Genomic DNA, 27,497 nt, shown 5'->3' with positions numbered 1-27,497 from the left:
TAGTAAAAAGGTCAGCAGTTGTCAGGGATTAGGAGGCATGGAAGACAAAGGAGTTTTAGGATAGTGAAACTATTCTGTATGATACTATAATAATAAATGTCATTATACATTTATCTAGACCCATAGAATGTACATCAAGAGTAAAGCCAAATGTAAACTATGAACTTTGGATGATAATAATATGTCAACACTGCTTGTAACAAATGTACCACTCTGGTGAGGGATATTGATGGTGTGGGAGACTATGCTTGTGTGGGGTCAGGTGATATATGGGAATTTTCTTTACTTTCCACTTAATTTTGTTACAAATCTAAAACTGCTGTAAAAAATAAAGTCTATTTTAGGAAGAATTCTAAGACAAAAAAGTGGAAGAAATGAAAAAAAATACATTAGTCTATGATAGTTGACATGTAGAAGTTTCCATTGTACATAAAAACAATATACAAAAAGTGTTTTTTGGCAGCATCAATGTTTCTACAGACAGAAGCTGGAAAAGCCATATAAATTTAACACCTGCTTTAAAGCATTAGAGCTGAAGAACCTATAAAACTAGTTGGGGTAAGTTTTCAGAGTGAGGAGAACCAAAGAGAAGTGAGCGGAGCATCAAAAGATCCTTTCTCTAGAAGCATTTGTCAATTTTATGACAGAAAATAAGAGTCCGAAAATCTGGGTTAAGTTTGATCAGAGGGCCACAACTGGAGAAAAACAAATAACAGGATTGGGTGGTCTGGAGATCCTACAATAAACACTGGAGAATTGAGGAACCTTAAATGTACAGCTGATCCTTCCTTTGAATCATTTGGTGTATTGTAGTGCATCATGGCACAGAAAACTAGAATTTTAGATAAAAACCTCTGAAACACAGAGTAAAATGTCCTGCCTTATCAATAAATTCATGAGGGGGAAGAATCATAGTAAACGCACCAAGATTTCAGTTGAAAATCTTAGTGGGCTACATATTAGAAACAGAAAACAACCAGAGATAGACTGAAAACCCAAACTCTACTCATCTTAATCCCTGAAAAAATTAGGTGGAATATTTTTCTACTTTCCTTGCCAAGATATTATCACCTCAAGACTAAAATTTTGCATATTCCATGTCTGGCCTTTAGTAAAAAATTACTTAAAGAGACAGATTCAAAATGACCAAAATATAAGAGAATAAACAGATACTAAGAATAGATGCGTAGGTAATCAATGTACTAAAAACAAGAACTTTACAATAACTATGATTGATATGTTAAAGAAAATAGTGGAAAAGGTGGACAAGATAGATTGGATGAAAATAAATAGAATTTCACCAGATAATTAGAATTTATAAAAAAGGACCAAATAGATATTCTATAATCAAAAATGTAGTATCTGAAATTCAGAATTCAATAAATAAATTTAAAATCATATTAGAAATTGGATAGTGAACTGGAAGACAGGTCAATAGAGAATATCCAATTAAAGTAGAAAGAAAAAGAATATAAAGAATAGAGTATAAGAGAAATGTGTGCAGTGAAAAGATCTATGTAGCTGAAGTTCCAGAAAGAAGGGAGAAAGAATGGGATTGAAACAGTACTTGCAAAGATGATGGCTAAGAATATACCAAAAGTGATGAAAGCTCTAACTCGGAAATTCAGAAAAATTTGCAAACTATGGGAAAACAACTGGAAAGAAAACCACACCTAGATGTATCATAAAGTGGTGAAAATAAAAAATGAAGAGATAATCTTAAAAGGCTATAAACAACAACCAAAAACAGCTCAATTAAAAATTAGGAAAAGGATTTGAATAAACATTTATCTAAAGAAGATATATGCAGGGGAATAAGCACATGAAAAGATGTTCAAGCACTCATCACTAGATAAATGGAAATCAAAACCACAATGAGATACTATTTCATATCCATTAAGATGGGGACCATGAAACACACACACACATGCACACACACACACACACACACGCACAAATAGGTATGGAATGTGGAAAAATTTGCTTGCTTTTGTACCATTGGTGGAAATTTAAAATGGTGTAGCCACTATGGAAAACAATATGGCAATTCCTCAGAAAACTAAAATCAGAATTATCATATAATTCAAAAATTCCACTTCCATATATATAACCAGAAGAACTGAAAGCTGGGATTTGAAGAGATGTATGTACACCTATGTTCATTTATAATAGACAAGAAATGGAAACAACCCCAGTGCCCATCAACAAATTAATGGATAAATAATATGTACTATATACATAGAATGGGATATTATTCCACCTTAAAAGGAAGAGAATTCTGACACTAGCTACAACATGGACAAAACTGAAAGACATTATAAGCCTTTCACAAAAGTACAAATACTATATTATTCGATTCCATTTAGTCTACTCCAGAGTAGTCAGATTCAGAAAGGCAGAAAGTAGAATGGTGGTTTCCAGGGGCTAGGAGAAGGGAAGAAGAATGGGGAGTTAACTGCTTAATGGACACAGAGGTTCAGTTTTGCAATATGTAAAGAGTTATGGCCATGGTCGGTGGTGATGATTGCACAACAAAGTGAATGTTCTGAATAACACTAAACTGTCACCTTAAAAATGGTTAGGATGGTAAATTTTATGTTACGGGCATTTTACCATCATTTAAAATCAATTTTTAAAATATTTTTAAAATCCTTTAAACAATAAAACAATCATCAAAGGAGCACCCATAAGACTGATGACTTAACTCCCAACGTAAAGAATGGAGCTACAACATAATGGAATGATAACCTCTGAACCAGTGAATAAAATTCTATGACCAGTAAAAAATAATGTTCAGAAACAAAGATGAAATAAAAAGTTTCAGAGAAATAAAAACTGAGAAAATTTATTTCTAGCACATTGGCACTAAATGAAATGCAAAAGAGAGTCCTTCAGGCATGAGATAATGTATTCCCTAATGGAAACACAGACACACAGGAAGAAATGAAAAGACAGACTGGTGTCAAAATTGTTCAAGTATGATAGCCATGTGAAAGCAAAGAAGGAACACAGGAGAAGGACTGGGTTTCTCCCAACAGAGGCAAATAAAGTATTTGTCAACCTACTATGAGAAATCATTTATGAGATTACTACATGAAATAGTAATAGTCCATATATATTTGATAGGATTACCCAGTAATAAAAATTTCCTTAACCAAGATACATTAAATTGAATTAGTTATTCAAATTAGGGGAAGTTTCGGGGAGTTATAATGATATTCTGAGGATAAGTAAAGCTGAGTTAAAAATATGGAACTATGCAAGATAATCTGAAAAACAATTCTATTATTGGATTGATATATGAGAAGATAAGGTAAAGAAAAAAGGAACTATATGAAAAAGGATTCACAAATTCATTTGGCCTCTAAAGTTGGATTATCTCCATCAGGGCTCCCAATAACTGACTGACAGAGATATCTAAAAGCTTTTTCTCCCTCAGTCATCCTCCTCCCAGGCTTTTCAGCAGCATTTCACATAGCCAACCTTTATGAATCTTCCTACTCTTTAGTTTCTTGAAAAAACAAGAAAAAACAGAAATACTAGAAGCCAGTTTTCCTTTTACTGCTGACTATTGCTTAGTTTTTGTGGTTGATTTCTCATTCTCTAACCAGAATTTTGATGACTGAATATTGGTCCTAGAAATTGTACCTATGGTAATATTCCCCTTCCATTCTGTACATGTTTTCTGCCTGGTGTAATCCTGGTGGCTTCAATCACTATGTCTCTTCAGAGAAATCTTCTAGTACTACCTCCAGTTCTGTATTTCCACCAACCCTGCTATCCTCAACCTTTTGCTATCCTCAAGGCACCTAAACTTCATATTCCAAACTAAAGTTACCATTTTCACATCATCGACTTAAAGTTAACTGCTCTTCTCTTAATGTTCCAGATCTCAAATAATGGGGCCACTACTCATCCAAAGTTCCTGTAGAATCCAGCAAAGAGGGTGTTGGTTTCAAATCACAGTCCTATCCTTACTGCCATCACTTTAGTTTGAGTCCTCAATTCCCCAGTTGCATGACTGCAAGCATCAGTCTCCTGGGCTCTAACCCCCAGACTTTCTCAACAGCCTTCCAGATATTTTTCCTTTTTAAAATAATTCTTCTTTTAACTTTTTCAATACCTTTCAAATTATGGTCTTTTTCATTTCCTTCTGAGCTAAAATTGATGCTGATGCTGATTCTTACCAAGGTGTTTCTAAAGACATTTTTAGATTTTTCTCTCCTTTAATACAGGACAGTCTGAACTTGGAATTCCAAAATTCTTTCACCTTAAAGTATAAGCTTGTGTATCACTGTATGACATCCCAAGATAAAAAGTCTAAATTTATAAATCAGATTCATTAGGCTTTCATTCATACTTTTTATCTGAGTGTTTTTGAGTTATTGTTTGACATTCTTATTAAAGTGTGTGATTCCAAATGTATAAACATTTGATACAGTTTGCATGTGAGGTGTTTTTCATCCATGACTTGTCATTTATAAAGCCTTAAAAAAAAGGGAAGAAACTACATTTGGCTTATAAAGTTCTTTAGGAATCTTTACTGTTAAGCAGCTGAAACACAATTTTAAACAATGTGTATAATTATAGAAATTTCTACTACAATAAGATTTTAAATATGAAGATATGTATAATTTCTAAAATATTTTTGTGGATACTGCCATCATTCCATATAGATTTTTCTTTGCAGAACATTTTCTGACTCTGTTACAATCTCCAAGATACATTTGAAGACAAAGAATCAACTCCAAACACTTTAATACTGAACAATGAGATTTTCAAAGATTCTTCTTGCCATTCAAATAATCTTATTTACCCTTTTCACATTCTTAAGTCTTTTTTAAAATCCATTCACCCAAACATTACATGTTCTTATCATTGACCCTTCTGTTTCATTTCTTGAAAATGTCAGTGAGTACTGATGAATGGAAAGTTCCTGCTTAATGTCTGGATTTCATTTGATATCACCTTGAAATTTTGAAATGTAACCTTCAAAAGTGAATGTAATTTCATTCTATTTCTTAAAAGCATGATTATAATATAATTCCTATTATTGGTTTATGAGAGGAATTAACACATTTTTACAGTGGTTTAACGTGTTACCAGGTATAGGGAGATTCTTACTCTTTTTAGAAAGGAATATATTGTTGAGTTAGGTCTCTAAGTATAAGTCTTAGAAAAGATACAATATTTAAACTCATCTTTCTGACCAAAATCATTTCACTATTATTGACAGAAATTTGTTTCCTGAAATCCATAGTCACCATTTTTCTTCCTAACTACTTTTGTGATGCGATATAGTTAACACAAATAGTACTAAATATGAATTTAAAATTACCAGACTATTTTGTAATTATATAGTAAAATTCCCAGAACACTACTGAATTCTATATACTTAAGCATAGTAAAATAACATAGTATCTACTTGCTAGTTATTCCTGTCTCTGCAGACTTCTAGGTTGTGACCACTTTGACTTGCATTTTTTTCATGTAGCGGGCTCCTTTAAAAAAAAAAAAGAAAATTTAAAAAATTTTAATTAACTGTACTTATAAATTGACAAATGCATCTAAATGAACATAATAAGCAAGAATGGAATGTGAAGAGCTTAATCAAATGTAGTTCTGATTGTCAGGTTATACATCCTAATCAGAATAATTCCACAAACACTACCATTTTAAATATTTGAGCTGTGAATATATAAACTCAAAATGTGGAAAAGAAGGGTGATATTATTGTCCAATATTCCTTCTAAAAACAATTCAGTATTTGCAAGGAAAATTTTTTGCATAGTGATTTTCCTCCTTGCCTCTTTTATTCCTAATAACTGAATAATAAATGTGAAATGTTATTTTCCCTTGTTCTTAAAAATTATAAAACAGAATTTCTTTTAAAATATTTCATAATTTAGATTCTTACAGGTCTGATTTGCCTTTCCTCTAATTATTCTGAATGAATAAAATTTATGCTCTCACTATTACACCTTAAACCCTGATTTGGTAATCCCCAGTGATCATTAAAACAAAGTGCTTTGACACTGGCATTTATTATGTGCGTGTGTATTCATAGCTAAATGTGTTCAATATATTACAATTAAAATAACTGAGCCTAAAACATCCATTTGCATTTGTAATAATCAAATTCATTTTTAAAAAGTGACTATAGTGAGATTAATGCAGATATGCACATTTATTTAGTATTGTAGTTTATACTCTGTAACATTACAACCCATGGTTGACATGGGGGATAAAGAAGAAAATGACACCTTGAAGTTATTTGTTTGAATACCTAATGTAAAGTCTTTATATTTATAAAACCCAAGAATCTCAGTATAATTATTAAATATATGTTAGGACAATAGGAAACATCCATTTATCAGTGGAACAGAGAGAAGTATCTAGATGATACATAGAGTCAGGCTGAGCCTGGTGTGTTTTAGGAATCATACAGGAAAGCTTTTTCAATATTATTTAGTGCTATTTCCTAAAAATAAATTTTAAAAAGGGAATGAAAGGACCAAGAAAATATTCAGAATCTGCTTAATAAAGCCAAATGTACATAGTAACACTAAAAAAAAAAAAAAAAAAAAAAAAATCTTTTCTTGAAATTAGGACTCTAAAGGGTACTTTGGAAAATAAAAACTGAATTGAAAATACATAAATCACAGTTAATATGCTGGAGATTATGTTTATTTAATTGATGCAATTATTTACTTGTATAAAATGCACAATCTTAAGAAAAGCTTAGCAAACCACGTGTTTAGGCAGAAGTAATTTTCTGATTAAAATGCATTATTAAAATGAAATAGGAATTAATAATTTTTATAGTCTTAATACCTTTGTCTTTTAACTTTTATACTAAAACTAAAAATGATTTACATATCACAATTACAGGTTACATAATGAAATGCTTACAGGCTGATATATTATCCTGAATTTCATAGAAATACAAAGATACAGTCTGGTTAAATACCATTTAATATAGTCTAGAGTCTAGATTAGAAAACTGGAATCATCTATTGTAACTTCTTAATCTGTAAAGTGGAAATAATAATTAACCTTAAGTGTCTCATAAATAGTCTTTAAAAAATAATATAAAATAAGTTCTTTTTTGTAAGATTTTATTTATTTATTTGACAGAGAGAGCAAGAGAGCACAAGCAGGGAGACAATGGGGAGAGAGAGGGAGAAGCAGACTCCCTGCTGAGCAGGAAGCCCAATGTGGGCTCAGTCCCAGGACCCTGGGATCATGACCTCAGCCAAAGGCAGGCGCCCATAAAATAAGTTCTTAACAGCTAAGTACACTTCTTAGGAGAACATCTTCGCTTTTATTTTGTTCTACTGTAACAAGTAAAATTATAAGCCTAACATATATTATTCCACTGCCCAAAAAAGTGATATACACTTAAAAGTAAATTATTATATTCTTGTTTTCTGTTCTCGTTGTTACTTTGTTAAATGAAAGCAATATGTCTGAAGTATTAATATTATTATTGTAGTTATATTATTATAATATATGATATTATACTATGTATAGTATACTGTATTATACTATTTTAATAGTTATATTAGTATATCATAATTATATTATTATAGTATGATATATAGTTATATTATTTTAAGAATGAATAGACTTGCTTTTATTATTTGCAAATCACTGGAACTGGGCCTTGTCTTGGCTAGTGGACAAATAATCATCAGGGAAGGGAAATAATGTTAGGAGGACACACACTCTTTTAAACACAGTTTATTTATCTTTTACAAGAGACCTAATGTACATATTTACAGGTAAGACCACATTTTTAAGGCCAGTGTTGAAGAGGAAAAAAAACGTTTGGCTGCAACAGAGATCAGCATAGCAGCCTTGAAGATAACCTTTTACTTAATAACTTAAAATAAGATGCTTAAAAGAAAAATAATTTTCAAGAGTTTTTTTTTTTTCAGCATTATCACTGTTACTTTTGGTTCAGGGTAAGCCTGGCTAAGTGCCTAAGGCCCCAGGTTAAAGTCCATTTTAAAAGCTTTAGTGGGAGAACTTATATATAGAAGCATTGTGTGCAAGTCTTTTGAAAATTTTCTTGCTTTGGGCTACACTTATTTTATGGTATTTCTGGTTTCCAGTTTTTTTAGTCAACAGTCTTGAAATATTACCTCCTCACTTGGTACCTAAATTGTATATAAATGATGACCAAAAAAAAAAAAATCATGTTATGAATTAAATAGATGTTAATTCTCACTAGCTAGAGCTCCTATTACAACCCTTTTCTTCCCAAACTTTCCATATCTTTTGATGGCCTGAGCTGTATTTAATTCTAGCTTGACCTGCCTCTTCCATCTGCTACTCAAAAGTAGAAAGTGCACATCAACAGTCCTTAAAGTATAAATTACTACTTAAAACATGGCCTCCCGCGGGGCAAGTCCTTGTTCCATCAGGCTTCTAACCAGTGTCTGTCACTCTGTAGATGCTCTAATACTTAACAAATGTTGATACAGCACTTGGGCTATGACAACACAATAAATAAGCCAGATTCGGATGCCAAGCACCACAACTCCAAGCTTTAAATTTCAATTATATTTAAATGAGATTGCCTAATGTGTTTAAATGTTCATTAAAATTAACCTTTCACATCCAAAGGGCACAGTGTGTGTTCCTGATAACACTAAAATTTTAGACTTAAGTTTCCAACTACGACTGAATAAATGAAACATTTAAAGGGCTTGAAATGTCAAGAAGGCTCTGAAACAGGGTTTCTGTGATGTGATTACTAATAGTCATGGACTATTTAATGCCAATAATGTTCTCAGAGCTAATGAAGTATAGGTGCTGCATATCAAAGAAAATTGATAATATTAATCCAGGCAAGAATTACAGCAGGGAACGTATTTAGGTTGAATTACAAGGTTGAAAGAAATTTTAAATAGCCATAGTCTCTTCATTATCTTAGGGGGAATTTCACCAGAGCCGTCCTTAGCAAGTGAGGATATTTTGAAGGTCACCAGTATCTTCAGAAAATTCATTAGAATTTGTTGTCACATCCTACAGGTATTGATCTATAAGAATTAGAGTGGGAGGGCTTTCCAGAAAATGTGAAACTATACACCCAGCACTGTATTTGTGAGATCTGAGTAGAGCAAAGGATGTCTTAGTAGTGGCAATGTAAGTCATTTGGTTTTAAAGACAGAGCTTGAAAGTCCAGATATGAAGACATTTCAGAAACTAGAGAGCAAAACAGAATTCCCAATATGAGGCTAAGGCTTTCCAGGTGCTGCCTGTACAGCCTCTCAAATAAATTATGAATAAACTCCAAAAGAGCTTATCACTGAAGGCCAGAGATCGAAAGCAGATTTAAGCATAATCTGAGACAGGATATGACAGAAGTGTGCACATTTTACTACAGGAACCAGGGTGGGGGAGCAGTCAGCACACTGTGTAAGTTTGGGAAGCCTTCTGAATCAGCGATCAGTCAGTTCCTTAGATGCCCTAAGGATTTTATACATTTTATTCAATTTTAATTGAATTTCAGTAAACAAAATCAGGATTCTTTAAGTTTCTTCCATGCACATATTTTACTTTAAAGTCTGGTAAAAAGACAGAAAAAATGGCAGAGCTTCATGAATCACTATAAGCCTTTTGTGTTCTTTTTATATTTACTCCCCTCTCCAAATCCCTTAAACTTTCCAGGGAGGGTAAGGAATAGACAAGTATGGAACTGCTTACATTTGAGGTTTAATTTGTTACTGCCATCTAGTCTATTCTTTCTTTCTTGTCTAATATAAAATTTCATGGGTGAGACAGACACAAGGATAATTGAAGACAAAAAACAAAATTGCTTGGAAAGCAATAAACTGAGTATTTTGAATCAGAATAACAAAGGAGACCTTTTGCAGTATATTGGATCATAAATATTCAGAAGTGCCCCCCCCCGCCGCCCCAGTATTTCCATGGGAGGCATGTACCACTGATGTTGCGTTTGGCTCTGTGACTTGCTCTGGCCAACAGAACAGGGGCCAAGTAATGGTGGACCAGTTCTGATCCTAGATCTTAAAAGGCCTGTGTGTTTCTGACCATACCATTATAGCCCTGCCATGTTTAAGAACTATGGATTGAACATGTCCAGATTAGCCCACTAGTTCTAGGAGTAAAATGAGAGATCAGAGCAGAGTTATTACAGCAGAGGCATCATAGATCAGCTGACTTCATCTGACTTCCAGACATGAACAAAACCAAATGAAATCAGCAGAGCCACCCAGGGAAGCCCAGCCTGGCTTGACAGATTCCCAACCAAGCCCCAGACACTTCGGGTTACATAAATGCTCATTACTGTAGGCCATTGAGATTTTTGTTGCTGTCTGTTTTGTAGCATTATTATAGTAATAGCTAAGGGATACACCTCAGATAAGGGGGTCAAGAAAGGCCTCACAGAAAAGGTAACATGTAAGAAGACACCTAAGGAATAAGAAAGACCTGTGTATGCAAACAGCTGATAATTAAATTTGAGGAACAAAGACTGACATTCAAAAGGACACTAAGACATATAGTGTACCTGGAGGAACTAAATAATGTCCAGTATGGCTGAGCCTAATCAGCATGGAAAAGAGTAACCCAACGATAGATTAAGACAGAAGGATGTGACAGATCAGACCTTGCATGCTCTGGAAGGAAATAATTTTTTTTTAAATTTTCAAGAGCCAATAGAATCTTCAGATTACCTGTTTAAGCCTAACTTAAAAGTGGAAAACGAGTTAGAAGAGAGGACAAGGAATACTTTACTTGAAAATGTACTTATATGGCAAGCATATTGGTTTTACTTTAATTTTATGCATTATATGCACTGTTGAACAACATGGATTGAAACTCTGTGGGTCCATTTATATGAGGCTTGTTAACAGTACAGTACTGTAAATGTGTTTTCTTTCTTATGATTTTTCTAGTAATATTTTCCTTTCTTTATTGTGAGAATAAAATACATAATACATGTACAAAATATGTATTAATCAAATATTTACATCATTGGTGAGGCTTCCATTCAATAGGAGGCTACAGTAGTTATGTTTTGGAAAAGTCAAAAGTTATATGCAGATCTTTTTTAATCTTATTTATTTATTTGAGAGAGAGAGAGAGAATGAGCCGTGGGGAGGGCCTCAGGGAGAGAGAGAAGCAGACTCCCTGCTGAGCAGGAAGCCCAATGTGGGGCTTGATCCCAGGACCTGGAGATCATGACCTTAGCTGAAGTCAGATGCTTAACCGACTGAGTTACCCAGGTGCCCCAAATGCAGATTTTTAACTCTATGGGTATAAGGTGGTTGGTGCCCCTGATTCCCACATTGTTCAAGGGTCAACTATCTATTAGCAGCTTTGAGAGTGCTGCTGCAGATCAGAGACCCTTTCATATTTCCCCAGAACTACTACCTGTGGGTCTGGTGTGACAGATAGGAGGAGGAGCCCTTGCAGTCTGACCAGTTTCATAGAACATTTTGCTGATCTCTTAGTCTACTTTTATTGGTGTAATAGTGTATATAATTTTCCTTCCCCAGTGGTATCTTTATGGCACTTCTACTCTCTTTTAATATTCCATTGAGCGACATAGTCCAACAGAGTATATAATGTGCAGTGAAGGATACAAAAGAATATAAACAGGCCACTGTAACTAAATTTCACTGGCATTTCACTGGCATTTCACATCGGCTTGTCCGGGTTTTATTGCTTCTTGTCAGTACTAAAGTGGTTGGTTGCTTCCTCACTGGTCTCTAGGACTCCGATTTTAGTTACTTCCAAAGCTGTAGTATAGTCTAGAGATAACTTCTAAAACAATTCATCATGCATGCTTGACTTGGGGGAGCAAGGGTGAGGAAGAGGAGAACTAACATTTACTGAGTGCCTATTATACTGTAGATATCATCGTAGGTGGTTAGAGATGATACTTCTCGAAGGTTGGTTTCCCCTGCAGTAGATTCTGCCTAAGACATAGATTTGAGAATAAATGCTTTATTTGGGAGGCAAGCCAATGGGACACCAGTATAAGAGTAAAGAATTGAAACAGGAAGTAATGAAGCCACTGCCACTCTGGGCAACTGAGACTTTATCTACATGGAATATAACTCAGGGGGGGCGGGAGAGGGGTGAGGAAGGTGAGTTATTTATTCTCCCACTCCCACCTATCAGTGACTGCGGCTGCACCTGGAGGAGTTAACATTCAGGCTGCACTGAACATCAGCTGAAAGAATGTTCTCAAGAGGATTCAGCAATGCTTATGCTTAGATGCCATGGGCACACAGTAGAATGTTAAAGGTCAAGAGGACATGGATGGGCCCCCAACAGCCACAGAATCATTTTCTTATTTATTCCTTATTAATGCCACCATTTCAAAGAGACTTTTTCTGATCAATTAATTTGAGAACATAAACCCCAATTCTGTGTCACTTGTTCCTTTGCTCTGGAGCCTATATCACAATTCTTTACTATTAATTTGCTTCTTTCCTTACATATTTCCACATTTGTTCCTAGACTAAGCACAATGAGGTCAATAACTGAGTTGGTTTTGTTCAACATCTAGTACAAAGGAGGAACCCAGTATTTTTTTGAATCAATTATTTAATGACAGCCCTATGGAGTAGGTGGTGTGACTTTCATTACTGAATGGGAACCCAAAGGCCATATTGGTGGTGACAGTATTCTAATCCAGGATGGTCTGACATAAAATCCCATACTCCTAACCACACTGCGATAATGACATCATGCTGTTTTTCTATTTGCTGCCTCAGAAAACTCAATTAATTCCTATTTGCTACATCATTAAATTTAAATTCCTCTGCCTAACTTTCAATTGCTTCAATAACCTGGCTAGTTAGACTATTCTTGTGTCTTAAAAACTTGTGCACAAATATAATATGGGATGAATGAAATGTTGCTTAAAACCGTATGTTAAAAGGACTTCCAGATTGTTTATTGTCAATAACTATTTTAATATGAGAAAACAGTGTCATCTGGTCTCCAAAATGTCCAATGTAAAAGGCTAAATGAATGAAATAGATCAGTCAGAGGAGGGTATGACTTGTCCAGGTTTTTATTTTATTTTTTACATCATAATGATGGTGTAATGCAAGACTGTCCCCAAAGCCAAAATAACTTGGACTCAAAGTAACTGTGTTCTATCAAACAGCAAAATTCCTCTTAACCATGCATAGGTAAGTGATTTTGCTTTAAACAGTTGGCCCTGAACAAAAATCACACAACTATACAAGCAAAATAGAACCAGGAAGGACAAAGTTTAAAAATAACAGAACCACCACCAAAAGAACCCTAATGTATTCCTTACTTATATCTGCTAAGGATGTAGAGATGCTTTCATTTGCATTATCTCATTTAAGCCTCAGGACAAGGCCTTTAATATCACTGTAAGGCCTGACAAAAGCAAGAAAAGAATTTAGCACTGAGTAAAGAAGCAACTGAGTACTAGGGTAAAAAGTCACATAAGAAATAATGAGGTAATAAAATGACTTTTTTTTTTTTTTGAGAAAAGATGTTGTAGAATGCATTGTTTGATCAAAATATTTGAAGCATTTTCCCATGCTATCAGGATCCTATAGGTGTCTTTTCTTCGGGACGATCATAGCTCTTGTCCCAATGTTAGCTGAGGCCATGTGACTTACTTTGGCTGATGGAATATAAGCCAAGGGAAAGTTTTTCATCAGACTCTGCTGCTACTAGTACTATTTGTTGTCTGTGGCAAACCCTAGCTTTAAGCTCCATTTTCTTTCTAGATTCTGGAACAGAGAGAATTCAGAGCAGAACCCCAGCCAATATGTAGCCAACATGTAATAATAGTGAAAAATAAATTTTGCTATTGAAAATGCTAAGGTTTGGGGTTACGACTGTAATGGCAAAGCTGTCTAAGAAGTAGGTATAAGTGTCTTTCTAATTCTGGGGAAATTTACAAATTAAAAATTAAGATCATGCATGGACATTGGGGAGGATATGTGCTATGGTGAGTGCTGTGAAGTGTGTAAACCTGGCGATTCACAGACCCGTACCCCTGGGGCTAATAATACATTGAATGTTAATAAAAAATTAAAGCATTTAAAAAATTTTTAAAAATTAAGATCATAATTTTGAGTTTAACTTAAGAGAAATTTATAAATGATATTAAATGTTTATAATATTCAAAAAAATTGACATATGAGGGCATAAGAATGTGTGATTCCGAATGAAATGAGAAATGAGTTGTAATGTGAAGGGGAGAAGAATAGCAACCCCAAAATATGCCACTTTGGCATATTGATTATTTCGAATTAAAATTACTTCAGAAACAGCTGATACAAAAATGGCCTTTGTCCCCTAAAGCAGGAAACAAATCTCCCATGTGAAAAGTACCTTCCCTGTACCAGGAGAGTAGAAGGCATCTTTATCACCGGAGACAGGGAATTATGGGCCTGAGAAGGCAGTGCAGACAAATATTACTACCTTTTCAATAATTTACTACTCTAAGCCCAAACCTCTTTGTCAATTCTTCACAAATTTATTCTTTCTTTGTTTATTCTTTCGTCTACAAAATTAATTGTTTTTTGTTAATCTGTGTCAGTTTAATTATTAGGCCAAACAAAGCACATGGAAGGGAAGATAGGGAAAGTTTTCTGCCCCTACAGATGTTCATCTGAAATTGGTAAGGGAATTTTATTTAGTTGGTTAACAATAGTATTGTGATGCCTAAAAGAACTTGAAATATACCATATTTATACATTTAATCGATTAGATTTGCAAGAGTGGTTTAAGTGCCTAGGGAGGTTTTGCTTGTTATATCAGGGCTTGAAGAACCTGATAAAGAAGATAAAATGTATTAGATTTATGAAGAAAATAAAAATATTTTTAAAATTTAACAGACTTTAGGGGCGCCTGGGTGGCTCAGTGGGTTAAAGCCTCTGCCTTTGGCTCAGGTCATGATCCCAGGGTGCTGGGATCGAGCCCCACATCGGGCTCCCTGCTCAGCAGGAGCCTGCTTCCCCCTCTTTCTCTCTCTGCCTGCTTCTCTGACTACTTGTGATCTCTGTCTGTCAAATAAATAAATAAAATCTTAAAAAAAATTTAACAGATTTTAAATAATTAAGTTTAAAAAAAAGATTTATTTATTTACTTAAGGAGGGGGCATGTATGGGTATGCACAGGGGAAGAGGCAGAGGGAGAGGCAGAGAGAGAATCTCAAACAGACTCCTTGCTGAGTGGGAGTCCTACTTGGGGCTCAATCTCACCACCCTGAGATCATGACAAGAGCCGAAATCAAGGGATGCTTAACTGACCAAGCCACCCAGGCACCCACTAAATAGTAAAGTTTTAAAGTGATTGTTGGAATGTACCAGATTTATATACAGAATAAGATTTGGATATTTAGCTTTAAAAAAAAATTACTGAGAAACTAGACTTAAATGTAAAAAATTTAACTCATAAAATAAAAATTAATTTAAAATTACATATAGCCATAAATAGTCCTAACTGTGCAGAAAAGTCTTATAACATTAAAACTCACAATAACAGAAGCACTATGAAGCAGTACTATATTTCCTATTCTATGGATGTGGAAATAGAGACATAGAGAAATTAAAGTTGCCCAAATCCAAAATGATGGTAATTTATTTGATATAGTAATTCTACAATTTCCAAAATAGCTTTCAAATGCTTCCTAAAATGTATTTTATTCTCTTTTTTGCCTTTAAAATATTAATGTATGTTTACTTATAAGTTTCCTAAATTTTTAAGTATAAATTAAGTTCTAGCTATTATAGATATTTGTTTATTGGAAGAAAATTATTCCTTGATTGATTTTTCTTTTGAAAAAAGAGTAAAAAAAATAGAAATCATAAAAAGGAAAAGAAAAGAAAAAAAAAGACTTATTAAGAGACTAAAATTAATGTAACTTTTTGCTTCCTGGAAAAGAGGCAACAAAGGAAAAGCATAGGCTACAAATTTTTTTAGCCTGTTTTAAGGAAGCTCACTAATTCTGATACAAGATTCTCAAAGGGGTTTAATTAATTTATTTATGTATCTTTTAACCAAGAATACCTTTAAATAAGACCACTGACCAAGCACTACTTTTTCAAGTTTAAGAATTAGAAGACATTTTGGTAAACATAAGTGATTAAGTCAGGTGCATGATAACCTCTATCTATACTTTTATGTTCATAGCCTTTTATGATAAATCATTGTTGATAATTAAAAAACAAGGCTCACAATTAAGCTAATGTATGTTAACATATGCATTATATATATAGTACATATGTTTACATACACATACACACATTTCCTCAATTTTGAGAATTTGAAGCAACAATTATATAATCTGTTGAATAGTTTCCATATATCAGATTTCAAGTTATTCTTACATAGATATGTAAATATGTAACTTGTGTGCTATCATAAAAGACTCTAAAATTATGGCACCCTTGGATAAATAAGGTAACAAGTGCGATTTAAGATTAAAAAGTAAATTCAATTCTCAGAGTCCCATTTAAAATTTTTCTAAAACATCTAGACTTGAAATTGGAAAATTAAAAATAGAGTATCAATTTTATAAAACAAAGGGAAATAAGATTTATTTGTTTTTGTCTTGAAGCATTAAACAATTAGAAATAGTAAATTATCAGCTTTTAACCGTGTGTAATCTTTAAAAATGATGTCACGAGAGAATGTTTTTGTGAGATTTTCCAAAAAATAAAATCTTTTTTTCCAAGAAAAAAATAAATCAGGACAAGGTAAAAATAAACTGTGGTGTGTGAATATAAAGCCTTCTGTATTTAAAAGTTTTGGTGTTTTCTCTCCAGAATCTTCTAGGGTTTCACAAGAGCTAAAAAGCATTAAGTAATTAAAGACTGTATTCTATGAAGGAGGATCAGTAAGCCAGAGAATAGGTCATCTAGTGAACTTTATTCAGTGGTGGTGTACATAATATGTAACACCAGAAATATAAATTACATCTATGTAATAAACATTGCAATTGATCCTAGAAGGAAAAAAAATTGTCTGGATAATGCTAGTCATAAAACTGCTCATCCTTTCCTGACTGTTACTGATTTTTTTTTTAACATAAAGGTCATTATGGCTATTAAGCATGTATTATACTATGCCTGGAATACTGTCTATATTTCACATATCATCAAAATAGTCATCTCAATAATAAGTGTCCTAAGTGCTATAATTATATATCCAAAAAACATTTTTGCATTATTTATAATTTTTAAGTTCACCTTTCTATCATACTCAGTCTTAATACCCTTCAGTATGCACCATGTTCCTTAAAAATTGGTAAATATAGCCTTTGAGTCAAGAATTTAAAAGTGAGCTTTTAATAGTCACTTTTCCCTTCTTCCTCTTCCCAATACTTTGTAACCAGTTTAGTTAATTGCTTGCCTGAAGGGGAAAAAAAAAAACCTTGAAAAACAAAAAGCCTTTTCTGAGGCTTAAAAATCATTTTGTGACCAATGATGCAGGAGCTATCGTTCCAACATGGATTATCCTTGGTAATACAGTCTAGCCAGAGTATTATTAATAACAGGATGCCAGCAAAAATGTTGCTGATCACAAAAGATGTCATATTCACTGTCATCTTCAGTGTTTGGCTCCATAAGAGAGCAATAAGAACTGACACCCTTTATGATGTGTTCTATCTTGCCTGACAATAAACTGATAGGCATGTGACATGTCAAATACCAGAGGTGAAATATGTTCTTGATTAAACATGGTGTGTGATGACCCATGAACACATAGGTAACATTAGTCACTCTCCAGGCATGCAGTCGAATGACACAAGTAGTCACATATATTTTCACATTTAAAATTAAGAAGAATATTTAGATTTAGTCTTGAAGGCAGGATGTTTAAACTCACATGAACTAAAGCAACACAATGCCTGGTTTTAGGGCATTTGTTACAAAAAATAACAGAAATTAGGGGGCACCTGGGTGGCTCAGTGGGTTAAAGCCTCTGTATTCGGCTCAGCTCATGATCCCAGGGTCCAGGGATCAAGCCCTGCATCGGGCTCTCTGCTCAGCAGGGAGCCTGCTTTCTCCTCTTTCTCTCTGCCTGTCTCTCTGCCTACTTGTGATCTCTGTCAAATAAATAAATAAAATCTTTAAAAAACAAACAAACAAACAAAAGCCAGAAATTAGAGCAAGACTTCCTGCACTTTGTACCATATGGACACACCATTAGTTGAAACAGTTAAAACATATAAAATGTACTTTCTTTTGGCCTGTACAACACTGACTTTTGTAGACAAAAGAAAGAATAAACAAATGTCATTTTAGAACCTTTTAGAACATTTTCTTCTTTTTTAAGAGAGGTAGGGGGGTCAGACAGAGAAGGAGAGAGAGGGAAAATCAAGCAGCCTCCATACCCAGCATGGAGCCCCACGCTTAGCCCATTGCTGGGCTTGATCTCATGACCCTGAAATTATGATCTAAGCCAAAGTTGAGTCGGACACTTAACAGACTGACTCACCCTGGTGCCCCCATTTTAGAATCTTTAAATATGGATACCCTCTGTGTATCAATTTGAAAACAAATTAAGCCAACTTTTTCAAAAAGCATGCTCTGATTAAATATTTTTCTTTAATAAAACTAGAGAATCTTCCAAAGGGACTAGAATACATTCCTTGCTTTTGGAACTTTTACTTCATAGAAACAATTAGCCATTCTACATATAAAAACAGCCTCATGTTTTCAGATGTTTTAGATATTAATCAGAGTTTTAGATGTTAATGAGTCCATCAGTAAACTCCAAGGAACATGAATCCGTAAATATACCACTGGCTTTAACATGCTATCAATTTAATAATTTTCTTTTTCATTTTAGCATCAGTGATAGATTAAAAAAACAAACAAACTGAAGTGTCTGTATTTTTTTTTAATGCAGATGTTTTCTGCTGCTCATTAATTAATTCATTTAATAAGTAAGCATTTACCAAACATCTCCATGTGTCAGGCACTGGGCTCAGCATTGGTGATGCAGACAGAACAGACACACCATCCCTGCCTCCACAGAACTGAGAGTCTAGTGAAGCAAATTTCACAAATCAACATTCTACTAATACTATTTTTGCTTTTGGGGGGTATTTTATGCTACCTTCATTCCAATAAACCTGAAACATTTAAGCTGCATTGATTTTCTAACTGATATGTTATTCTCTTAATACTCTTCTTGGTTCCTTTCTATTAAGTCTGATTTGACAATTCAGAGAGGAAGTTTCTTAAAGGTTGGTCTGTATCTTTTATCCATAATTTTAAAACCACAGGTACAATTTTATCTGGTACAATTAAAAAAATTAATTTGATGATGTATTTTATCAAACACTTTTTCTGAATCTATTGAGAGGATCATACGGTTCTTATCCTTTCTTTTATTAATATGGCAAAAACCCCTCAACAAAGTAGGGATAGAGCGAACATACCTCAACATCATAAAGTCCATAAATGAAAGACTCACAGCTAATATCAGCCTCAGTGGTGAGAAACTGAGAGCTTCTTCTTTATGGTCAGGAACAAGACAGGGATGTCCACTCTCAACATTGTTATTTAACATAGTACTGGAGGTTCTAGCCTCAGCAATCAGACAACAAAAAGAAACAAAAGCCATCCAAATCAGCAATAAAGAAGTCAAACTTTTACTATTCACAGACAACATGACATTCTATGTAGAAAACCCAAAAGACTTCACCAAAAAAATGATAAATCTGATACATGAATTCAGAAAAGTTGCAGGATATAAAAATCAATGTACGGAAATGTGTTGCATTTCTATACAACAATAATGAAGCAGCAAAAAGAGAAATCAAGGGATCAATCACATTTACAATTGCAACAAAACCCATAAGATACCTAGGAACAAGCCTAACCAAAGAGATAAAAGATCTGTACTCTGGAAACTATAGAACACTTATGAAAGAAATTGAAGAGGACACAAAGAAGTGGAAAAACATTCCATGATCATGGATTGGAAGAAAAAATATTGTTAAGTGTCTACATTATCCAAAACAATATATCCATTTGATACAATCTGTATCAAAATACCACTAGCATTTTTCACAGAACTAGAACAAACAATCCTAAAATATTTATGGAACAACAAAAGACCCTGAATAGCCAAAGCAATCTTGAAAAAGAAAAAAACTCGAGGCATCACAATGCCAGACTCAAGTTATATTATAAAGCTGTCATCATCAAGACTGTATGGTTGGCACAAAAACAGACATAAGTCAGTGGAACAGAATAGAAAACCCAGAAAAGGACCCACAACTATGTGGTCAGCTAATCTTCAACAAAACAGAAAAGAATATCCAATGAGAAAAAGACAGTCTCCTCAACAAATGGTGTTGGGAAAACAGGACAGCAACATTCAGAAGAGTGAAACTAGACCACTTTCTTGGACCATACAAAAAATAAACTCAAAATGGATGAAAGACCTAAATGTGAGATCTAAAACCATCAAAATCCTAGAGGAGAACACAGGCAGCAAACACTTTGACTTTGGCTGTAGCAATTTCTTACTAGACATGTCTCCAGAGGCAAAGGAAACAAAAGCAAAAATATACTATTGGGACTTCATCAAAATAACAAGTTTCTGCACAATGAAGGAAACAATCAACAAAACTAAAAGACAGCCTACAGAATGGGAGAAGATATTTGCAAATGACATAGTTGATAAAGAATTAGTATCCAAAAAACTTATAAAGAAGTTCCATAGAACTTCTACAGAAGAACTATAAAGAACTTCTAAAACTCAACACCCAAAACAACAAATAATCCAATTAAAAAATGGGCAGAAGACATGGATGGACATTTTTCCAAAGAAGATATCCAGAAGGGTATAAGACACGTGAAAAGATGCTCAGCATCACTCATCATCAGGGAAGTGCAAGTAAAATCACCATGTGCTATCACCTCACACCTGGCAGAATGGCTAAAATTAACAACACAGGAAACAACAGGTATTACTGAGAATGTGGAAAAAGGGGAACCTTCTCCCACTATTGGTGGGAACGCAAACTGGTACAGCCATGCTAGAAAACAGTATGGAAGTTCTTCAAAAAGTTAAAAATAGAACTACCTTATAATGCCAGCAATTGCACCTCGATGTAATTACTCAAAGGATACAAAAATACTGATTCAAAGGGATATATGCACCCCAATGTTTATAGCAGCATTATCAACAATAGCCAAGTTAGGGAAAGAGCCCAAATGTCCACTGACTGATGAATCGATAAAGAAGATATGGTATAGGGTGCCGGGGTGGCTCAGTCCATTAACATCCAACTCTTGGTTTCGGCTCAGGTCACAATCAGGGTAGTGAGATCGAGCCCCACCTCTGGCTATACCCTGGTTGTGGATCCTGCTTACAATTCTCTCTCCCTAAAAATAAAAATAAAAATAAAAGATGTGGTATACATATATACACATACAATGGAATATTACTCAGCTATCAAAAAAAAAAAAAAAAACCGAAACCTTGCCATTTGCAATGACCTGGATAGAGCTAGAGTGTATTATACTATGTGAAACAAGTCAGTGAGAGAAACACATACACAGTATGATTTCATTCATATGCAGAATTTAAGAAATTAAGCAAATGAACATAGAGGATGACTATCCCTTTTTAAAGGTATAGAGGGAGACAAAAATACAGTGGCATCTCAATGATGTCATGAAATATGGTTGCTCAAAATCTTAATTATAGGGTTATCTAAAACAGAAATAGAATGCAACATACTTGGTTTGGGGGATAAGAAAGGATTCTAGAAATTTTCTGTAATTCTCTATATGTTCCTGGAGAGCAGATATAATAATAGGAGAATCAGATGGGATTATCAAATTATGGGAGACTTCTTGTTGATTTAGATAATGGCAGCTTTGCATAGAGCCTTTGCTTTCTGGGGCATGGTTTGGAAGTCATTCTGGATCAAGTATTTTGACAGGGGATCAATTTTATTAGGTACTAGGGAGGTGGCATCAACATTAGAAAATATGGGGGTTGAAAACTAAATTTAACTAATACAGGACAATCTGCGTGGAGTTATGGTATCACATGGATGTGTAAATTCTATCAGGAGAAGCTTTCTGTGTTGCCTTTCATTCTGAAACAGATATTCTAGGTATTGATGTATAGTCACATCATGGCAGACTGAGCCCACAAAAACTTTTGTCAGAGATGTTAATGGTTATAAGTGACAGAATTGTGGTAGGAGGAGATAGACTTATAGCTTACTTCTCAGGATTCCATGAGGAGGCATTTTCCCTAAACTTCCTAGGCTCTTGCCCTGTGCTCTCTTTTCCATGGATATAGAAAGAAGTTTGCTAGATTCTGAAGAACTGAGCATAAATGCAGAGCTCAGGCCCTTACTCTCTCTTCCTCCTGGAGTCTGCCTGTGAACATTTGGTTTTACTCTCCAAGGCCTCAGAGACTAGGTGGGCTAATTTTCAGACTGTAGCCACATATTTGATTCACATCCTTCAATGTTGGTTTTATCAGCAATAAGCATAAGTAGACAAAAAGTAGATTTGGTGATTCAAATTATACCTGGAGAAGTTTTTGATGGGACCAGGACATATGGCTTTGGGCTTTCAGCTTTAGCAAGTGGGCCACGCAGGATTTGACTCAGGTGTTTCTTATAGTTCACAGCAGTTTTATTCTCAAGCAAGTGGTTGTTTTCTGGAGCATGGTTTGGAAATGGGACTGTATTGGCCTTGTAGACTTTAGTGAATAGTAGCCAGTGTCAGAGTTACTGCTGTATGACTGTGAGCTTGGGCTGAATAATCCCAAGAGAATTGTCCTTGCCTTATAATTCAGAAAACACTCATTGTGGAAGCACCCATAGGATAGTGAATATGACTAGTAAACAAATGAAAAGTTAAAGTGAGCCTTACAATGATGCCCTCTCCTAGGTGGAACTGAAAAAGATAATAAACAAGTCATTTAAATTACTGTATACCTAAAGGATATACAAGGAAATAGTAAAGCCTGTGTGTGGAGCACTTAGCCTTTAGAAGTTGAATTTGTGTAGGGTATTCAAAAAGAATTAGGGTGGTGTGAAAAGAGGGTTCAGTTTAATTATCAGAACAGAAGCAATAGAAAAATAAAAACAAAATAAAGGAAAACTGGCTGATTATTTTGGAGGAAAAAAAAGGGATTTATTTAGGAGAAATACTGAGCGTATGAGATAGATTAGGCAGCTATGAAGCAGAAAATGGGATCTTGAAGACTGAAAGAAACAAATACTAAAAGGAAACGGGTAGACCCAACTCTGACTAAATTGAAAGAGATAAGTAGAAAAGTAGGTGTTTCAGCTATACTAAGTCAAACAGTTGTGACTGGAAACTAAAGAAATCTAAACGAAGCGGAGTGAGTGAATTTCAGCAAGCAATCTAGAATGAACCCCTGAGAGAAGGCAGAATCAGAGGAATGGAGGATGTGGCCTTTTACAGCTGTGGATAAAAAAGCCCAGAGTAACAGCAATTAGGAATCACAACTTGAAGAATAGAAGACTACACCAATGGTCCAGCGAATCTGACAAATTTAAGAGTAAAAGGCAGAAAATCAACACAAAATATTTAAAGCATTCTTAGGTGAGTTTCAAAGTGATGAAATCATTAGAGGTAGTGGTACAGTATTGCTTTGCCTTCGGGTAACATTCCAGAAATTTATAGAATCAGCCTTTCAAAGAAAGATCCAGTGAAGATAAGACATATTAAAGGGGACATATTACAGGAAAAGGCATGCGGAATAAGAAGAGATCAAGTCCAGGTTTGAGCCTGTGTAACTTCACGGGAATCTTCCTGGGGCGGCGGGGGGGATTATCCAACTCAGGAAGGAGAAGATGGATATAATTCGTTTAAATAGTGAAGACTTTGAAAGACTGATTTCCTATCTCATATGGGAGATCTCACAGGACAACAGTTAAGAAAATATATTAGAAAAATATATGTTTGCCTCCAAAGCAATGAAAAAAACAAAGCAAAACAAAACATACTAGTAAATAGTACTAGTTTTACATTGTTAAAGAAATAGATCAGCTAAGGAGGCAACTTAAACTCTTAGAAACTCAGTTGAGACCCCTGAAATAGGGTTGCCAAATTCAGCAAATAAAAAATAAAGGATATTCTGATGGTTAATTTTCTGTCAACCTGACTCTCAACCTAGTCACAGTACCTACATATGTGCTCAAACATTATTCTCGATGTTTCTCTGAGGGTGTTTTTAGACGAGATTGACATTTAAATTAGTGGGCATTGAGTAAAGCAGATTGCTGTCCATAATATGAGAGGGTCTCATCCAATCAATTGAAGGCTTTTACAGAAAAAGATTGATCTCATCTAAGTAAAAACGAATTTGTTAACAGATGGATTTTGGACTTGTTTTGCAATACTGTTTCCTCTCTGCATCTCCAGCCTACCAAACTACCCTGCAGATTTTGGACTAGTAGACCTCCATAAGCATGAGAGCCAATTCTTTTTTTCTTTTTTTTTTTCCTTTTCCTTTTCCTCTCTTTACTTTTTTTCTTTCTTTTCTTTTTTTTTTTTTTTAAATTTAGAAAGACAGGGAACACACAGGCAAGGAAGGTGGTAAGGGTGGGAAGAGGAGCAGAAGGAGAGAGATAGAGAGAACCTTAAGCAGGCTTCAGGTCCAGCATGTAGTCTTATACGAGACTCGATCTCAGGATCCTGAGATCACAACCTCAGCAGAAATCAAGTGTTGGATGCTTAACCCACTGAACCACATAGGCACCCCAACATGTGAGTCAATTCTTTAATATATACACATACATACAAAGAGAGGCCTATATTTAGTGAGAGATCTCTCTATTTCGATTTATAGGTACAGATATCTATGCCTGTATTTATAATGAGATATAGTGGGGTTTTTAATGGTTTATTTACTTACTTGAGAGAGAGAGAGAGCACATTGGGGGGGGCAGAGGGAGAAAGAATCTCAGACTTCACACTGAGTGGGGAGGTGGAGGCAAGGGGGGAATCTTACAACTTGAGCCAAAACGAACAGTCAGATGCTTAACCAGCTGAGCCACCCAGTTGCCCCAAGATGTAGTGTTAAAAAAAGAAATAGCAAGCCCAAAATGGAGACTTTGCCCCCCACAATAGCAAACTAAGACTTTAAATATAGTTTCAACCTCTTCCAAGAATGTGAGCTTTTACCAATCAGTCTAAAATTTCCTGAGCAGCACTAATGAGGTAATCTGCATGATAAAAACCCTGCCATTCTCTCCCCACCCCCCAAAAAACTTGTGACAATCCTTTCTTGTCTTTGGCTAACAACTTCTTGCCTCACCCTCCTTCTTATAAAAACCTTCTGTTTTGTACAGTTCCTCAGAATGCCTCTTTACTTGCTAGAGGAGAAGATGCCCAATTCAGGATTCACTTAGCAAACCAATTAAATCTTCAAATTTATTTGGTTGAATTTTGTTTTTTAACAATAGATAGATGGATATCTGCTATTTCTGTTTTTCTGGAAAACCCTAATACAGACACTCAGTTACATGTGAGTTTCAGATAAGAAATGAGTAATTTTTTTAAGATTTTATTTATTCATTTGACAGACAGAGATCACAAGTAGGCTGAGAGGCAGGCAAAGAGAGAGAGGGGAAAGCAGGCTCCCTGCTGAGCAGAGAGCCTGATTCGGGACTCGATCTCAGGACCCTGAGATCATGACCAGAGCAGAAGGCAGAGGCTTAACCCACTGAGCCACCCAGGTGCCCTGGAATGAGTAATTTTTAATATAAATGTATCCTAAATATTATCTGAGACATATTTACACTAAAAAAATTATTTGTTAAATATCCGAATTCAAATTTAACCAGGTGTCTTGTACTTTATCTGTCAAACTTCCTCTAAAAATTATAGAACAATAGGAGATAAAACACACCATGAGACTATCTCACTTCTATAAAAAAGATAGAATAGAAAGAAATTCTACTAAACACCCATCTGGAACATTCTAATGTGGAGGAAAACAAGTTTTTTTGTAAGAGTAGATATTTCCCTTCCTTAGATCCTTACAGGCACATAATCCTCCATTAACAATGGATGCTTTTGGTCAGGAACATGCTGAGGTTAATTCTCCCATGAGACAGACAAGAATGACATGACTAACCAATTCCACAGAAATGCATGTGGCAATGGTCACTAGGGTTCTAGGACCAAACACACCCTCTCATCAGACTGTAAAAATCAGGCCATTAGACAGACTCCCATTCAGTACACTGCTGGCACTCAAAAGTCTGGAAATAGTTTATGGGAAAGAAAGGCACTCTGATGATTAAGATGTTCATTAATACAAATTTCTAAGTTTTGCAAAAAGGCAACACTATCTTCATAGCCTCTCTCTGAGAGGAGAGTGTATATATAGGTGACATATCATAAATGGATCAGGCCAAAATAACATCTGAATTGTCAAGTTCTCCCAGTTGAATTTAAATACAGAAGTCCTGGATTCTAGATCACTTGTAGAGTCCTGTGGCTAACTCCTCCTCCTTGCTCATCTGTCATCCTTTGTATGAGGTCTAGTCTATTCTCTCCACTTAAAATTGTACTGAAATCTCTCTCTAGTCCTAACCCCCATAATTTTTCTTGTATTTTTCTACAAAATGAATCACCTTCTAATAAATTATTACTTATTTATTTTGTTTAATGTCTGCTTTTCCCAACTAGAACATAACTCTGTTGAATGGGAAAGTTTCCCTTTTTTGGTTTTTAAATATTTGCTCACTATGGATCACAAGCACCCAGAACAGGGAGAGAGGCACACAGGGCAGGTACTCAATCAGTATTTGTAAATACTGATTGTAAATAAATGGGTGAATTTAATCATACTGCAGAAGCTTTGATAATCATGTAGGGCATTACTTGGGATGAGTAGAACATGAAATGAAGTGTCAAGACTGGTTTCAAGTAATCTTAGAGTGAAATCTATATTGCTTCTCCTCTCTGCCCCCAATGATCCCAGAAGGATCCACAAAAGAGTAGCAGTTGATATCTGGTTTGAAGCTGCCCTAATAAATTCCCCACTGGTTGTCTAAGGGCTTAAAATGTAAGCCCAGTAGTTTAAGAGATAAAAATTCTTGGGGACACAGTAAATGGAGATTCTTTCCATGCACTCATCTAATTTCTGTGTGGAGACATTTCCCCAACATTCCTGACTTCTTTTTCCTTTCTAACTCTTGTTGGGAAAAGCAACAATTTACTTAATTCATAAATTTTGAAGAAGAACTAGGTATGTATGGCTCAGTTCGTTCCTCCTTCTTTCTTTGTGATGAAGCTGCTTCAGGAGATACATTACATTGATCTGTTCCTCAGTGCTATAAATTTTGTGAGCGAAATTCCCCATATGAAGAAGCCTGCGGTTTTTCCTTATTGCTGTGGCCAAGTAAATAAGTATGCATACACCTGGAGTGTAGTATGAAGTAGAACATTAGCTATGACCCCCAATCTAGCATTTAAAAGTAATGAAAAACT

The 27,497-nt window shown here is 34.8% G+C and overlaps 1 protein-coding gene across 6 annotated transcripts in view; it reads right to left on the bottom strand.

Annotated features, from left to right (window-relative positions):
- The window catches only part of LRRC7 (leucine rich repeat containing 7), a 547,026-nt gene that overhangs the window by 382,191 nt on the left and 137,338 nt on the right, over nucleotides 1–27,497 (bottom strand). Inside the window, exon 2 of one of the 6 annotated variants that reach the window (XM_032870081.1) lies at nucleotides 5,426–5,501. The exons of the other annotated variants lie outside the window; for them this stretch is intronic. Within the exon in view, the coding sequence (XP_032725972.1) occupies nucleotide 5,426 (1 nt within the window). The 5' untranslated portion in view covers nucleotides 5,427–5,501. The remainder of the gene's footprint in view (nucleotides 1–5,425; nucleotides 5,502–27,497) is intronic. 6 annotated transcript variants of the gene reach the window in all.

Source organism: Lontra canadensis, unplaced genomic scaffold (assembly GCF_010015895.1).
Source record: "Lontra canadensis isolate GAN:19392208 unplaced genomic scaffold, GSC_riverotter_1.0 scaffold40, whole genome shotgun sequence".
NCBI classification, from domain to species: domain Eukaryota; kingdom Metazoa; phylum Chordata; class Mammalia; order Carnivora; family Mustelidae; genus Lontra; species Lontra canadensis.
This window is presented reverse-complemented; position numbering and strand designations above follow the sequence as displayed.